This window comes from Gymnoscopelus braueri (genome assembly GCF_963280865.1).
Source record: "Gymnoscopelus braueri genome assembly, chromosome: 22".
NCBI lineage: Eukaryota > Metazoa > Chordata > Actinopteri > Myctophiformes > Myctophidae > Gymnoscopelus > Gymnoscopelus braueri.
Window position 1 is genome coordinate 43,248,322 of NC_137624.1, and position 18,640 is coordinate 43,266,961.

Here is an 18,640-nt window from a genome sequence, read left to right on the forward strand (position 1 = left end):
ACACACACACACACACACACACAGAGCTTTGGCACTCAGACGGTCAACAACAAGGAGGAATAGGAAATACAACATATAGTGATAAAGGTTGACCTGCATGGGAAGAAAAAAAAAGAAAGGCAACACAAAATGAAAGAAATCTAATGAATATACACACATTGCCTTATAAGGGCAGTCCACACCAAGTACGAGAACTATACCTAGAACTCTTAATCGCACAATACTGTATGTAAAATTATGATGTTTCATGTTTTAGTAACATTGTTCTAAGTATAAACCTATGTTCAGCCAACCAGTTGAAGAAATCACAGATTCAAACTTTCAGGCATTTTTTTTTAAATAAAATATCCCAGACCACTATATACCCTTTAAGACCGGGAAAGCATCAGTGTCATTTTAGAGTTATTTTGGCTATTCAAAAACAACAGATATACAAGCTCATAGCGCGGCACCGAGTGCCGCGCTATGAGCTTGTAGATCTGCTGTTTTTGAAAAATCGTGATTTTCTTTTGTTGCAAATCTTTGAATATATATTTTAAAGCGAGCATTTGTAACTCAAATCTTTGTTTCTGGCGGGGGTCCCTGGAACAAAATATTTTACAAATATCTGCATGAAAACATAATATATTCAATGATTTGCAAATATTTTCACGATTTTTTTAAAAAATAGCAGATCTACAAGCTCATAGCGCGGCACTCGGTGCCGCGCTATGAGCTTGTAGATCTGCTATTTCAGCAGATATACAAGCTACAGTTAGTCATAGTTCTGCTCGGTGTGGACGCAGCCGTGGATTAAAAACATGGATGAAAAAAAAGCACAAGATGGAATGAATGAGCTGTGTGGAGAAACGTGACAACGGGAGAGAGAGAGAGACCTGGATGTGAACCTCGCTCGCTCAATTCCAGTCCAATACAATAAACCTCATTCTTTTCCCCAGAGACAAAGATAATAACTGATTGATTGTTTAAAAAAAAAAAGAAGGGGGGAAATAAAAAGGAACAAAGTCTCCACTGATTGGGGTAGGTAGGTAGGTAGGTAGGTAGGTAGGTAGGTAAGGTGTGGACAAAGAGGACACTAGCCATGCGCTTCTTCTTCCACGGAGCCCTCCGGCGTTCTGCTGCCCCCTGTTGGCGGCAGACGGTCAGTGACAGGAGAAGAAGAGGGTGTGAGTGAGAGGTGATTAAAAAACAACACACAATGCAACCATCCTGATGAATTGAACACATAGGACCACAATGGACCATATTCACACGCCAGCCATATTGCTATTAAGTTAATGAAATGGCGACCCCCGTTGCCATGGCGACGGGGTGGCACTTTCAATGTAAAATTCCAAAATGGCCGCCGTGTGAATATGGTCTATGGTTTTTATCCTTTTTGCATTATTGTATAACTGTACCTCTGTGCTTTTTGCAAACTGTTAAAAATTATCCCTGGCTAATAAGCCTTATATGCCTTAATACTTTATAATTGCCCAATGTAACTCAAATTTGAAATTAAAAAAACCTTTTATTTATTTCAGAAATAGTTCCATCTTTCACTCAATAGGGACAACTCCCGTCGCAAGTTGATGATGTCATTTGTCCATGCGTGGTACAGCCCTGTGGAATTTATGGAATGCCTGTGCTAATGAAACCCACTTAATACTTCCTATGATTAATATGAGCATCAAAACAATATTTTAAATACTTTTTATTAGCACATGCATTCCATAGAGACACACGGCCGGAAGCGGAAGGCCTACAAATCCACGCCCACTTTTGACACTCGGGGTCCGTTAGAACGATGAACTGCAGCTCTCAATGCAATCTTTATGAGAGGCATTGTAAAATACCGTCATTTCACTGGTTAACTACTGAGGCTGTAGCGATTTTTTTTGTGTTCTAATAATCTGTCCCATTTGTTTAATTTGTCCTTTTTAATGTCCCATATCTTTCATCTCGATATACTACCCACAATATACTATAATATACTCCATCAGTATGTCAAAACCGCTAGCATCGGAGATCTATATCGCATGGTATATACGTCACGGACGCATTCCTTGAGGTTTTCAATACCCAGAAAACGGGCGAAAGTGGCCGTTTTCAATAGGTTTTGGTCATTATCTCTGGAACAGAAGGTCCAATCTGCTCAGTTCAAAGCTTGTTGGATGTGTGACTTTGAGGACATTAAGCATGCAATGACACATTTTCGGGTTATTTTTATTTTTTTAGGGGAGGCGATGTCTTAGTTGGGCAGGCGACCGCCTCTCCTGCCTCTACAGTGGGTACGCCACTGGTCGGCGCTCGGCGCTCGTAAAGACAGTGATGTCACTGAAATGCCCGTCTGCCGTTTACCCTCTGCTGTGTTAGCATTATGGGTAACACGTTAAAGTGGCAAATTAAATGTGAAACACATCAACTATTAAGAAAACAAGAAGATATGTTGACAAAGACACTCCATACATTTGGAAACATATTTTTATTTAAATCAATATCGTCTTCAGTTAATGCAGGATAATTTTAAAAGTAGGCTAACTTTCATATCCTCTCATAGGGAATGCATTGGTAGCTGCAGTTCATCGTTCTAACGGACCTCGAGTAGCGGCGCTGTCTCAAAAGTGGGCGTGAAATTTGTAGTCCCCGTGTGTCTCTATAGGGCTGGACCACGCATGGACAAATGACATCATCAACTTGCGACGGGAGTTGTCCCTATTGAGTGAAAGATGAACTATTTCTGAAATAAATAAAAGGTGTTTTTTAATTATTTTTTTTTGTTACATTGGGCAATTATAATGTATAAGGCATATCAGGCTTATATTAGCCAGGGATCCTTTTAATAAAGTAGTCAATCGATCAATGAATCAATTATCCCTCGTCTGTTTTCAGGGAGGTCGGTGACACTTCCTTTACTCCCCATCATCGCATGATGCCGCCGTACGCTGAGAACTAGTCGACATACAAGCTCACGACCACGCTCCACCATGTGACTCGTTGAGAGCTTGTACGTCGGCTATCTTTGGCGTGCGACACTGTTTTACGACGAAGAATGAATCAGGCTTAAAGGTGCAGTAAGTCATTATGATGTTTTTGGTTAAAATAAGTGTTAAATAGCTCTATATTCTGATAGTAAATAAATCAGTAAATAATCGATAATCATATATAGAGTGTTTGTTCAGTAACAGGGGGCTTTCTCTACGGCTCTTTGGTAAACATTCAAAATGCATTTTCAGGTCGGGATACCAACTGTATCCAATCAGGAGAGAGAAGTCTCTGTCTCTCTCGTCTTTCCCCCCCCCCCCCGACACGCTAGAGGGAGATGGCCCCGCCCCACCCTAGAGCCTGGCCCCGCCCACCCTAGAGCCTGGGTCTGCCCGACCTTTCTTCCGGTTAAAGGGGGAGTTTTTCGTTGCCACTGTCGCAAAATGTCTTGCTCAGGGTGGGTCAATGTCAGGTCTCTGCTCTATATGTAAAGTGTCTTCAGACAACTTGTTGTGATTTGACACTTTAATTGAATTGAATTCATACAGGATCATCAATTTTTTTTTAACTGGAAGTGATGTCAAAAGTAATGAGCAGACACAATTGGAGCTAAACACTATATGATAAAAGGACACTCTCTCCTGATTTGGATGCAATCTGTTTACTAAAGAGACGGAGAGATGGGGAGACCTCTGGTACTAATATGGAGCTTTAACTTTTTAATCAAAACAAACCTTGTTTTAACCAAAAAAGATAACGTATACTGCCTTTAAAAACACACACCGGGTGCAAACTGACAGACACAAGTCTGACATGCATTCTCAGTGGGAATATAATATACAACATGACGGAGTGGTCTGGATTCCTAGAATGACGGTAGGTGTAACAGTACAGTACAGTACAGTACAGTACAGTACAGACTGTACTGTACTGTACTGTACAGTACATCCAGACAACTAGCAGAATGACGGTAGGTGAACGCAGTGGTGGAAGAAGTACTCAGATATTTTACTTGAGTAAAAGGTAGCAATACCACAATATAAAAACACTCTGTTGCAAGTAACAGGCCTGTGTTCAAAAGGTTACTCGAGTAAAAGTACCAAAGTGTCGGCATCAAAGTATACTTAAAAAGTACCAAAAGTAAAAGTACTAATTTGTTTGACAATAGCAGATCTACAAGCTCACAACGCGTCGCATCGCGACACGTTGTGAGCTTGTAGATCTGCTATTTTCAAATAGCCCATGTATAAAATAGGGCTAGGGTTGATGTATGTTTTATAATAATTTATATCTGCAAAGTAACTTGTAACTTAAAAATATTTCAAATAATTGAAGTGGAGTAAAAGTACAATATTTGCCTCTGAGATGTAGTGGGGTAAAAGTAAACGTACTGAAAACTGGAAATATTCCAGTAAAGTAAAAAAAAAAAAAGTAAAGTAAATGTACTTAGTTACTTTCCACCACTGAAAGTGTGTACGGTACAGTACACATCCAACAGAGACAACAACTAGGAGACAACTAGGGTAGAGTAGAAATATTCCATGAGAAAGGATGAAGGAACTAGCTGATATTCTACTACTATAAGCTAGAAGCCTATATTTCACAGGCATGCACACACACCAATGCACACTAACCCACATCACCGTATCATTCTACACAACAACACACTAACCCACATCACCGTCTCATTCTACACAACAACAAGCTGTTTGACTAACAGAGCTCAACAGTGTGAGGTGCCGGAAGTACAAATCCCATTCATGTTCTGCACAGAGGACTTTATTATCTGTTATAAAGTCCTAACAATCCAAGTAGTCAGGGGATATTAGCAGAAAGATTTCCAATCTTGGAATAAATTCCTTACCAAAAAAAATCTTCACCAATGTGTTTGTAAAGGTGTCTAGTAACACATCTCACAAAGACCTGAAATTCAGTTTCCCTAGGAGAATTTTTGACAGCTGCTGAAAGTTGGGGTACCCACCATTTCCCTGCATGGAAATGCAGGGCAAAAAAAATATCTAATTTTAATTCTGTTTTAAGTAGCATGTGAGGGGTCAAACTAGGGTGTTTTTATGATTCTGAATCCATTGCAAGCATTTGTTTTGCACCAAAACCACTCCTTGGGCTAAAAACGGCCATAGCCATCCTTGTCCAGGTATACTTTTTGTGTAAAAAGCCCATTGAGATTGGGCTGTTTTTTGGAAATGCAGGGAAATGGTGGGTACCCCAACTTTCAGCAGCTGTCAAATTCTCCTAGGGAAACCGAATTTCAGTCTTTGTGAGATGTGTTACTAGACACCTTTACAAACACATTGGTGAAGATTTTTTTTGGTAAGGAATTTATTCCAAGATTGGAAATCTTTCTGCTAATATCCCCTGACTAAAGGTAGACTTACAGTATGTGGCTGTAGAACAATGCTACACGTATATATGCTCCTATAGAACAGAGGGTCTCAAAACTTTTTACATTTCAAGGACCCCCATAGAGCGTACAAATGGAACCAAATGGACCCGCATTCCCGCAAGGTTCCAAAACTCTGCACTTTATTGTGAGCGATTTAACAATGTTTCCCTCAAACCGGAACAGGAAAAAAATCTTTCAAGTGCGCGAGTGGAGCGTCGCTTTTGACACAGTAGTTTCTACAGACACTGGTCATTTGTATATACCAATACAGTTTGTGAAATAAACAGCCTTATTGTTTACATATTTCACAGACAGTAATACTATGCATTGAAAAATGCTATCAATTTAAAAAAAAAATCTGTGGACTTAAAATCATCGTTTTATTTGATGACCTTTCCTACCCTGGCGTTTGGCCTTTGTGCCCTCAGAAAAATTACCGCCACCAAAAGGCCAAGTGGACTTGGCCATAAAAATGAGGAACTTCCAGGCCTGCTTGGATGGTTACAACATCATGGCTAATGTAAGTACACCATGCAGAATATGAATGGGATTTGTACTTCCGGAAACTCACCGTTTATGCTCTATTATTAAAACCAAAAGGACACCAAGTGAAGAGGAACTCCTGTCCCAAGACCAGGAGAACGTCCAAAGTCTGCCGGAAATAGCAGATCTACATTACATGAGCTCAATGTGTCTGCATCGCATTGTGCGTGTAGATCAGCTACTTTTTTTTGGCGCTGGTATGAATGAATCATTATTGAAGTACATTTTGAAGTGTAGATATTAATAGTTTTATAGGCAAATGTATGTTAAAAAGTGTTACATAGTCTCCTTGGTGTCCTTGTAGAAAGAGTCTAGTCCTCTATCTTGCACACCCTTACCCCTTAATGCCTAAACTTTTACTATTTTCAAAAACATTGAAAATAGCCGATCTGCACCAACACGTTGAGAGCTTGCAGATCGCCTATTTGAACTATTTTAAATGTTTCTCAAAATAGTTAAAAAAATGGCAAAAAGGTTTAGGTATAAGGGGGTAAGGCAGCGCAGCAAGGTGTGTGTGAGCAAGGACACTACATCACTGTTTCTAAAGGTCTGGTCCGGGGCCCCCAAGGAGGTCCAAACTGACGCTTACGGGTCTGTAACTCTCAGAATGTAAAATTTTAAATTGCTTTTTGATTTTTTTAAAATCTTTGAAATCCCAATATACACTGTAAAGTTCTCAGCGTTCATTTAACTTTGAGAGTGTACAAATGGAACCAAATGGACCCCGTCAAGGGTCCTTTCGGAGCCCCCCGGAGGTCCCAGGACCTGACTTTGAGAAGCAGTCTGCTGCCATAACACCGTAGCAGCGTAGACAGACATTATTATGGCCGAAATTGTCTTTACCTCGAAGCAACACAAACACACTAACAGTAGTTGTCAATGGTGTCAAAGAATGAAATGTTTACAGCGAACTCTGGAGCGAGCCAGAGAGGATGAGCATGATGGAGGCAGAGTGAAAGAAGAGAGAAAAACAAAAACAGAGAGAGAGAGAGTCTTAGTTCAGCTGAAGGCTGAAGAGGTCAAAGGTTATGTTTATAAGGACCAACTTTCACCCATTTTCAACCGTAGTACCTTGATCTAATTGGTCCTCACTAATGCTTGTTATAAGATATTATACTTCTGTTCATATAATTGGTCCTCACTAATGCTTGTTATAAGATATTATACTTCTGTTCATATAATTGGTCCTCACTAATGCTTGTTATAAGATATTATACGTCTGTTCATATAATTGGTCCTCACTAATGCTTGTTATAAGATGGAACCATTTCCAGTGTGTCTCATAACTGGAGGTCTGTGGACAGTTCAGAAACATTGCCCACCAGTGACATCATCATCCATGGGGAGTTCAAGCTAATACAAACTGCAGCAGTTAGTATGCTATACTGTAGAAAACCACCGTTTTTTTAAATTAAAGGAATAGTTCGCCCCCCAAAAAATCTTTTTTTTCCTATCGATTAGTCACCCCATGGATACTTTTTAGCTTTTGTCTCATTCCTAAGCCAATAATTTGATGACCAGCGGACCGGTAGGCAGCGGTTTCGGAGACACAAAGGAGACTCTTTGTGTCTCCTACCGGAACCGCTGCCGGTCCATCAAATTATTGGCTTAGGAATGAGACAAAAACAAATCCATGAATTCAAGTCTCCATGGTGTGACTAATCGATAGAAAAAAAGTCATGTTGGGGGTGAACTACCCCTTTAACAAAAAAATTTTAATTAAAAAGTTCGTAAGCGCGTTTGAAATGACCAAAAACTGCCTGCGGATGATGTCACTGGTAGGCACCAGGCAGGTTTCTGAACTGTCCACAGCCCTCCTCTGAGTGAGTAGACAGAAATGGCATCATGTTATAATGAGCATGAGAGAGGACCAATTATATGAAGATATGGTTGAAAATGGGTGAAGTGGTCCTTTAAATCAAAAAAGGTCCTTACACACCGGGGAGCATTTGTTTGTGTGTGATTAACCACATGAACCCCCGTGTCGTAATGATAGACAGACATTGGGACAAAAATAGTTAATCTACAAGCTCACGACGCGTTGCAGCGCGCCACGTCGTGAGCTTGTACATCTGGCACATTTTTGGCGAGAGATTTGGTTCAGAGGGAAAAAGGGGAACGGCCAAGCATAGCTTCATTAATCCATTAAGAACAGGAACACATCTGTGTCATTTTAACATTTATTTGGCTATTCAAAAATAGCAGATGTACAAGCCGAGTGAGCTTGTAGATCAGCAATTTTTTTTGTAATCGTGGAAAATGTGTGCAAATATTTGAATATATATATATTAGGGGTGTGCCGATATATCGTCCCGCGATATATCGCGATACGTTTTCGTGACGATATGTATCGTTTTGGAAAAAATATATATCGTTTAGATTTTTTTATTTTTTTTTACAATAATAATAATCAGGCATGCAAACAGCCCCGAGGTGAAAAGGGTGACAACATGTTGTTTTTTTTCGGGTCAGGTGTCGCCCTATTTGGATTCAAAAAGGCTATTTGTAGCTGAAAAGCTACAAGTTTGCGTCTGAATAATGCAAAAACTGAATTATTTGTTTGCATTTTTTCTCCCCCATATATTTTCATAATAAAAAAGTACGTATCGTATCGAAATCGTATCGAAGTTGTGAGCCAAATATCGTATCGTATCGTTTGGTGAAATTAGTGTATCGGCACACCCCTAATATATATACATACGTATGTTTTAAAGCAATTTTTTTTAACTACGATCTGTGCTTCAGAAGCAAAGATTTGAGTTACAAATGTTCGCTTTAAAAATATAAACACATTCAAAGATTTGCACAAATTCTCTCTGTGCCACACTATGAGCTTGTAGATCTGCTATTTTTGAATAGACAAAGAAATCTAAAAGTGACACAGATGCGTTCCCGGATTGAACCCCGGCTGAAAGCGACGCCAATTTTTAAATCAGAAGAGGGTCAAATAAAGGCATTAAGCTGCATGGATGAGGCATCGCTTCATCACTGTCAGGCACAAATCTTCTATCTCCATATTATCTACCTTTTAGTTTTTCTCTGTAAATTAACAAAAGCAGCGAAAATAGCCAATCTACAAGCTCACGAGGTGTCACATCGTGATGCAGTGTGAGCTTGTAATGTAGAGGTTCCATTCTTTCTATTTTTGAAGATTGTAGAAAGTGAAAGTTAAAGTGGTTAACACATTGATGGCCAAGACCGCATTGATGCGTTCTTTAATTTTTGGGGGAAAGTTCCACAAGGGGGCGACCTAACGCAGCTTTGGAATGATCGATCGTCACTCAGAGAAGTAGAATGTGGATGTGACGTCGTTCCAAAAAGAACAGGAAGCCATCCGCTTCCTGTTTGGGATTTTCAGAAAAAACTGCTGTAACTCAGTTTCTTTTTTTTTTGCATTGAAAACCACTAGTTTTCAGCGGGCCGAAGCCCCAAAATGGCGGATGGCGGTTGGAACGTTGTCGTTCCTATGGATACACAGATCCCTCCGCTAACCCACGGGGACTATTCTGTTTGTGTTTTTGGGACACAATGTCGGTTCCACAGCGTTTCAAATATCATCGGATTGAGGTAATTATACGATGGCAAAGGGATGGAAAACTATGCTTAATATCTTGGTAATCAATGTGTTAAGTGTATCTGTGGGTTTTTATACATATTTAACCAAAATGAAAAGTATTAACAGGAGCTTATGACTAAATAATAACTACATTGGATCCATTGGAACACACTTTCTTTTCCCCCCATTTTCTAAATAGTTTAGTTTTTGACATACAAGCTTTTCCATCTGACAGTGAGGAGGACATGAATATCTTTGATGCTAAATACTCGCCCGAGTCTCGTAAATCGTTATCATTTTCATATCGTTTATTGGTCACAGCCCCCCCCGTCTGTAAAGACCTTTAGTCTAAAACACAGGTATAATATCTAGGCTAGAAACAGAGAAAACCAACCATTCTACTATCAGAGATTCAAAGGAAAGACATGTAACAGTAGAAAGGCTTCATAGTTGTGGTTATTATTGTTACTCGACTTAACTCAGTGGTCCTCAAACTTTTACGTGCCAAGGACCCCCAAATCGTATTTGCCCCGCGGACCCCCATCTGAAAATGTTTTGTGCCAGGGACCCCACATGATGCCTTCATGCTTTTTCCAAACTGTTGCCAAATAGAGCGTCGCAGTTCCCGCCCACTTCCTGTTTTTTTTGGTGCCGGAAGAAAAAACTCAATGCATTTTTCCATTGACATTTCCAAAAATATTTATATCTATTAATTTAAGCCTCGAATCAAGCCATCACGAGATGACATGAATCATGACCATAAAACGTTTTTTTCTGTGATTTTTTTTTATTTTATATTTAATTATATGATATACTATATTTAATAAATACCCTTTGTTTTGCCGTTTTCAACAAAAAAAAATAATCACAGAATCAAACGTTTATGGTCATGATTCATGTCATCTCATGATGGCTTGATTCGAGGCTTAAATTAATAGATATAAATATTTTTGGAAATGTCAATGGAAAAATGCATTGAGTTTTTTCTTCCGGCACCAAAAAAAACAGGAAGTGGGCGGGAACTGCGACGCTCTATAGCAGATATACAAGCTCAAAGCGCGCCACTTAATGCCGCACTGTGAGCTTGTATATAATTTTGAATAGCCAACATTTAAAAATATGGATAAAGGGGTTAAAACGATTGTAATGATGTATTAACACGTTTTGCTGGGGACCCCTAGCTGGAACCCCCTCAAGGAGGGGGGGGGGGGTCCCCCGGACCCAAACTTTGAGAACCACTGACTTAAATGACATCATTGGTTTCTAAAAGACAAAGAGCAGCAGATAGATCTCAGAGGTTCTGACCTTGTTGTGAGGTGTTCCTCTCGTTGAGGAGCTTAGTCTGACTGTTGGGCAGGATCTTAATCTCTGGAAGCTCTGGACTCTGAGCCACGTGGGTGGAGGCCATGAGAGCGTTCAAATACTGCAGACGAGTCACCTACAAGACCACACACACACACACACAAAGTACACACGCACACACACACACACACACATTCTGCAAAATGAGTAAATTTCCTTTCAGAACTAAAATATATTTTAATGTGAATACTTTAGTACTTTTACTCAAATACTATTTGAATACCCGGACATTTACTAGTAACACAGTATTGACACTTTTACTTATTTAAAACATTTTAAAGTATTTTTTCCACCAGTGCACATAGTACACACTGACGCCAATCATGATACAAGTGCCACACGCACACTAGGGCTGTCAACTTTCCTCACAAATGATTTTCGAATATTGGTCTTAAAAATTGGCAGATATTCGAATATATTCGAATATTATTATTATTATTTCATTTTTAAAATATATATATATATATATATATTTTTTGTTGACAGAAACAATACAAGAAACAATGTATCGAGTGCTCGGATAAAACAAATCTTTTGTTTGTTTCTATAACTTGATACATTGTTTTTTGTATTGTCCCTGTCAAATAAACATTTTTTTTTCCATATTCGAATATTAATTTTCATATTCGAATATACATATTTTCCCTATATGAGGAATATTCGATATTCCAATATTAATTCTCACACACACACGCACATGCACACACACACACACACACACACACACACACACACACACACACACACACGTTTTATTGTTGGTGGTAGGACAGAGTATTAGGTTAAAGCATCATTATTACCCGTATCAGCTGCAGGTCGGTGAGAGCTCGGACGGTGTAGTCAGGACAATAACTGGACGGGCTGGTAGCTTCTCCCAGTTCAAACGGATCTTTGGGAGAACGATGGCTTGACGCTGGAGACTGGTGCACTGGAATCACAAAAAATATATATATATATAATAAGCAGAGACCAGAGTCACCACTGACTTTATGGCCGTTACTGAATCTGCATGTTTGTTAGTTTATGTTAATGCTGTCAAGTTTAGAACCCCGTCGACACAGCAAGCATCTCAGATGTGTTTCTACTCGCATCCGAGTGAAATAAATAACCATGAAGCGTTGCGGCAAAGTTGAGAAAAGTTCAAGTTGGAGGTCCACGTCATCTCACGTGGGTCATAATATATATAAATTTGCAGTGGTGGAAAGTAACTAAGTACATTTACTTAAGTACTGTACAATTTTGAGGTATTTGTACTTTACTTGAGTATTTCCAATTTCCAATACTTTTACTTCTACTCCACTACATCTCAGAGGCAAATATTATACTTTTACTCCACTACAATTATTTCAACATTTTAGTTACTAGTTACTTTTCAGATATAAATTATGATATTATGAAACATACATTAACCACTTTAGCCCTATTTAATAACTAGGCTATTTGAAAATAGCCGATCTACAAGCTCGTGAGCTTGTAGATCTGCTATTTTCAAACATTTTTGTACTTTTACTTTTGGTACTTTAAGTACATTTTGATACCAATACTTTTGTACTTTTACTCAAGTAAATTTTTTATTCCGGACTTTTACTTCTACATTGCAGTATTGTTACTTTTACTTAAGTAAAACATTTGAGTACTTTTTCCACCACTGTTCATCTGAGACTTGGGAGATTCATTCCACTGTCATAAGAAACCATCAGTGGCAACATGTTCAAACATGCAGTTTCATGGCTTCCGTGTTTTAAAATAAAAACTGAAATAATGTCTGAACACCCACATTGTAATCAAATGGTTGCGCATGTGGGGGGACCAATGACATTCACAAGAGAACACTCTTTAGAGTATATTTTAGCAAGACTGCATGGAACTATTAACCGGACAAGTTGGCCAACTAGAGATTGAATCATTGATCAGTGGAGCACCAGCACCAGTTGACAGAGGAGTTAATGAGTGAACACATTAACTTCAATGCAAGGCAACTTCAATCTGATCTTTGTTTTCAGAGCAGATGGCCTAGTTCAGGGGTCCTCAGCGTTTTTCAGCCTTAGAAGAAGCAGGGACCCCCACTAAATTATTGTATAAAATTGTGATTAATCCTTTTCATAGTTAGCTTCACAGACTTGTTTAACGGCACTATGAATGTGTAGCGTTGTGTTGGATTCATGTTAACGGGTATTTTCAGACAACCTTCTGGCTCCAATACTTAGAAAGTTTCGCCCTACGCCAAATCTCTTTGCCAATAATAGCAGATCTACAAGCTCACAACGCCTCACAGTGCGAGGCGTCAGCTAGTAGATCTGCTATTTTCGGCTAATGTTCGCCTCAGAATAGGGATGCTAGAGTTCAAGTGGTTAAAAAAGATCGTATCCCCCAAATCTAAATTCTATATATGTAAGTATGTATGCCGGCGAGCTTCAGAACTGATTTTAAGATTTTACAGACAAGCCTTGCAAGGCGGCCAGGCCCCAAGTTCCATTTCAGACACACTGGAGCTGTATGAGCCAGCGGGCAGCCTTAGACCAGCCTTAGACCAGCATTAGAGCAGGGCTCTCTTGATTGTTCCCATTACTCGCCCTGTCACCATGGGTGAACCGGGCACCCAGGCTCTGGAATGCCCTGCCCGAGGCTCTAAGGCTAGCCAGGTCAGTGTCTTCTTTTTAAATCACAGCTGAAAAACTCCCACCTTTGTATCGAGGCATTCTCTTAAAGACTTTTGGATTTATTTATGTATAATTTTTATGTCGTTTACCTTTTGTTTTAATTAACTGTCGTCGTAGTTTTACCTTGCTGCACTGTATTTTATTGTAAAGCACTTACTTTGTAACTATGTTTTCTTTTTCTTTTTTTGGACCGCAGGTTCTGTCATAGAACCTGCGGTCCACAGACTTGGACCTCCTCTCTGTCCCCAAAACAAAAAAGTGAACCTTGGGGGACAGAGCCTTCTGTGTGGCAGCACCCCCCTCCCACCCCTCCCACCCCCCTCCCCCCCACCGCCACCCTGTGGAACTCTCTCCCAATGGAGATTCTCCTCCATGATGCAAAACTGGACTGTTTTAATGCTGCCTTGAAAAGACACCCATTCTCTCAGGCTTATGGTGGATAGTTGGTTGTTGGTTTTTTTTGTTGGTTGATCATTGTTTTTGATGTAAAGCGTCCTTGGGTTAATGAAAGGCGCTATATAAATTCATACTATTATTATTATTATTATTTTGAAAAGCGCTTTATAAGTAAAGTTTATTATGATATGTATGGGCTTGAACAGCGGCGAGAAAGACCACCGACAAACCCAGTACGGCCACTGCTTTGAAAACCAATGGAATCACCATCCCAACATGAAGTACCGCCCTAAAAAAGAAAATTTGGATTGTTTCCATCCAATTTTGTCCCGTTCATTGAATGTAGATGTGACCTGACATATCAGTATAGGAACTAGGAAGAGAACTGTGATTATTTAGCTATGCGAGATACACCCACATAGTCTCAGCAGCAGACCAGGCATACCTCCTAAAATGCTACAGCCACAATGTCAGCCCTTCCATAATGAGAGTGGGGTCTCTCTCTCTCCAAATGCACCGGGTCAAGCTCTCTCTCCCTCTCACACTCTCACTTGAGAGTTGACAATAAGATGGAAAACCTGGTGAATATTGCCTGGTATCAAACTCACACACTCAGTCCTATACAGTAGCTAATCCTCAGCCTCCAGCATCTACATCCTCACTGCTGTAGACATGGTACTAGTGACTGTTCCCCTATCAAGCTGGGATGCAGTGTATATTTCACTGTAGCCCTGGTTCAGAGCGTTAGTGAGTTCCCTCTAACGCCCTGGAAGACCCCTCGCTCTGCGCATGTACAAGGAATTCCACTGCCCTGCCAGCGCTCAAGAGTAGTGAAAATAAACTAAACCATTTCGCTACTCACCGAAGCAAAGGCTGTTCAAAATCTGGAGGATTTGCTTACCATCAACCAAAATCTGTAGAGGGCACTGTGGAGTAATAAAAATAATTTCCGTCTCGCTGACATATTTTATTTTCTGCCCAAAAAGTGTATTTTACAGAGTAGGTGGGGTGCTGAGAGGCCCGCGCATTCAGAGAATAGACTTTCAACAACACAAAACAGCCTTTGCTTTGGTGAGTAGCGAAATGGTTTTGTTTATTTTCACTACTCTTGAGCGCTGGCAGGGCAGTGGAATTCCTTGTACATGCGCAGAGCGAGGGGTCTTCCAGGGCGTTAGAGGGAACTCACTAACACTCTGAACCAGGGCTAATTTCACTGGTACCACCAAGACATTCTGTACCATTCCCCCTTACAATCTTAACTAAAACAATAGACTAAAACAAGGTGTACCACCCTGACCCACACACTGCAAACTTATTAAATATGATATCCAATTCTTGTCAGCCACAGGCTGTCCCAGGGCCTGTTAGTATTACTACTGTAGGTAAATCCACATTTGCTAAACCACTTAAGCGCCATTTTATACTTTCACAAAGTTTCAAAATTAGCAGATCTATGAGCTCACAACGCGCCACATGGCCGACACGTCGTGACCTTGTAGATCGGCAATTTTTTTGGGCGCGGGACGTGCTTCATACAGCGAATTGTAAACGAGGCATTAGGTTAGCATCACTTCTCACCTGAAGATGGCGCCGTGAGAGCAGCCACACCATAATATGTAAATGCCCCGTTCTCAAACTTCAGCCCCTCTTTACCGATCTCCACCTCCACACGACCCTGAAGAAACAACATCCATCATCCATCATTACGTGGCTTTTACACAATTACTTATCATTTCTCCTCAACAAAAAGTTGATGAAAGTTCTGATTCCTTACTTAGCTGTAAGTGTCAAATGTCATGTATAGAAAATGTATAGAAATATGTCTAGTACCAACATGGACTTGGAAAAGTAAGGCGGTCACCATCATTACGTTGCAGGATACTGCAAGTGGCCCCCCAAATTATAGCATTTTTTTTTAATGATAACAATATTAAAACATGTCATGGTATTTTTTCTTTAAAAACTTGAAAAATTACGTTTCATTGTGATACCGATAAATAGGAAGTTAAAAGTATGCTATGTTAGTTTCATTGATCAAAGCGATCGATCATTATAAACACGCTCTGAACACTTAAACATGCTCTGAACATTTAACTCTTTCAGTGCCATGCTTATTTATGGAATTTTGGTTCTGAGTGCCACAACCAAAATTAATTGTTAAAAAAAAAGTGCTTAGGAGCCGAGATACAGCCTTTTTCAGTAAAAAGTTAAACAAGAAGTGAATGGAGCAGCAAATGCTCAAATCATCATATCTTGGGTTCTGAACATGTTTTTCCAAAAAATAATAATCTTTTTTTTCTTTTCTTTTTTCCTCTTTTTTTCCATGACGTATTTGACGTATTGTGGCACACGGGGCGTTAGGCCTCATGACGTATTTGACGTATTGTGGCACTGAAAGAGTTAAGGAGTAGTTCACCCAAAATAAAATACTTATTTTCTATCAATTACACACCCCATGAAGTCTTGAATTCATTTTTGTTTTTGTCTCATGCCAATAATTTGATGACCGGGGGAGTCTCCGGTAAGAGACTCTTAGGAGACTCTTTGAGTCTCCACCGCTCATCAAATGATTGGCTCAGGAATGCGACAAAAACTAAAAAGAATCGCCATGAATTCAAAGCTTCATGGGGTGTGTAATTGATAGGAAACAAGTAATTTTTTGGGGGGTGAACTACTATGGGTGAGCTGTGAACTACTATGGGTGAGCTGTGAACTACTATGGGTGAGCTGTGAATGCTTTTCCGAGGTCTTCAAGTAGGGCCATTCTCTGGAACACCGGAGAAGGTTCCAGTACCTGTAACAGGAGGATGAAGTAGTCCACAGGGTGGTTGCGGGTGTACAGGTAGTGGTCCGGACTCAGACGGTTGTTGGGGTCAAAGTGCACTTCCTGGTTGACGCTGGGGTGGCGGAGCAGGTGGAACAGGACCTTCTCTGACATGCGAGCAGGACCGAAGTGTTCCACTTCTGTAGGTTCAGAGGACAGGAACACACACACACTTAGGGATATTTCACTTTAAAATAAAATAATCATTTAAAAAATATATGAAAAAAGTAATGGAAAAATCACGGCATTAGAATATCCTTCTGTGAGGGGGCCGTGATTTTTCCATTACTTTTTTCATTTATTTTTTCAAATATATATATTTATGGAATGTTTAGTTTTGGGGTTCTTTGAAAATTTCTGAAATTCTTTTGAAAAATGTTAAGACTTTTTATGTTCAGATCTTTTTATACATACATTTTTGAAAGAATAAACAAATAATTGTAGGAAATGTACTCACGACCCATAAAAATGGGTCCTCGACCCCATTGTTTAGGAAGCACTGCACAAACACATACTGCAGGTGTGCACACACACATAAGAGTACACACCTAGAGAGGAAGCACATAGCACAAAAATAAATGAAAAAAGTAATGGAAAGATCCCGGCATTAGAATGTCCTTCTATGAGGGGGCCGTGATTTTTCCATTACTTTTTTCATTAATAATTTTATATATATTTTTATATATATTTATTTGAAAGTGAAATATCCCTTAAAGCCTGCTTTCCTTTTTAAATTCCCTTTTATATTTAGAGACATCTTTTATAGTAGTAGAAATGTAGTACTTCTTGTTTTTATTGTCTGTTGCCGGGTGTGTTAACTGTGGTGTACCGGTATTTATGTATTGTCTTGTGTTGAATGCATGTATTGACCCGAAGAAAATTATTTTCCCTTGTGGAAAATAAAGGACATCTAATCTAATCCTGATATATGCTTCATCGTGCCATGGTTGTCAATTACTTGTACGAGCTCTTGTGTTTTTGGAGCTTGTTTATTCGATACACTTATTTGTTTTAGCTCCTCCTCATTTGATTTTCCTACTTGTCTCATCTGTTTAAGAAAGTAGGTAGCTGATATATTGCACTTTTACCTTAGTGCTAGGTATACTCTTAGTTGCTTGTTTTAGAAGAGAATGCACTTAATGCTTCTGGTGATTAGTAGTTTAGTTCCCTACCTATGTTGAATGCACTTATTGTAAGTCGCTTTGGATAAAAGCTTCTGCTAAATAACTGTAATGTAATGAACAATAGCCTATTTACAATCTCACCAATTTCAAGATGATTGGGTTTTCCATCAACTTGCGATGAGCATTTATTTGACAGATGAATTGTTTTATTCATAAGAATAAGTTGCGTCTTGCAGCTTTAAGCAGTGAGTCTTATTTCCACAAGAAGCTCAACTGAATATGTAACCAGTACATAATCATTAGAAGTTACTGTTACAGTGTCACCGTTTACTGCAATGTGAGGTTTCATCATTCTATCACTTATTATCACTCTATTTTCCTTGTATACAGGGAGGCGCACACACACACACACACACACACACACACACACACACACACACACACACAGTGACACACACACACACACACACACACACACACACACACAGGAGTACAAACCTCTGGACAGGAAGCGATGTGTAGCCAGGAGGAGTTGAGGGGAGGTGCTGATCTTAGGTTCTCCTTCGGGCAGATTGAACAGAGAGAACTCCTCGTGGGCTCCTCGGGGCTCCAGGGGGAGGATCTCTAAGTGGGCGGGGGGGCGCTTCACCTTCATGTCCACTGCAGCATGATGGGGACGCAGAACATTTACAATTAATTAATTTATTTGGTGATTCAACCCATTAACCCATTAAGACCTGGAACGCATCTGTGTCACTTTAGATTTCTTTGGCTATTTTTGAAAAATCTTTTCAAAAAACTGTTAGG

The 18,640-nt window shown here is 39.7% G+C and overlaps 1 protein-coding gene across 1 annotated transcript in view; it reads right to left on the minus strand.

Moving 5' to 3' along the window:
- Window positions 1–778: 778 nt before the first annotated feature.
- Window positions 779–18,640, minus strand: part of cnnm3 (cyclin and CBS domain divalent metal cation transport mediator 3) — a gene marked incomplete at its 5' end in the record, with an annotated part of 34,328 nt that continues 16,466 nt past the window's right edge. The window contains 6 exons of the mRNA XM_080420392.1: window positions 779–1,125; window positions 10,773–10,905; window positions 11,630–11,757; window positions 15,464–15,560; window positions 16,680–16,849; window positions 18,332–18,493. Of these exons, the coding sequence (XP_080276518.1) occupies window positions 1,076–1,125; window positions 10,773–10,905; window positions 11,630–11,757; window positions 15,464–15,560; window positions 16,680–16,849; window positions 18,332–18,493 (740 nt within the window). The 3' untranslated portion in view covers window positions 779–1,075. The remainder of the gene's footprint in view (window positions 1,126–10,772; window positions 10,906–11,629; window positions 11,758–15,463; window positions 15,561–16,679; window positions 16,850–18,331; window positions 18,494–18,640) is intronic.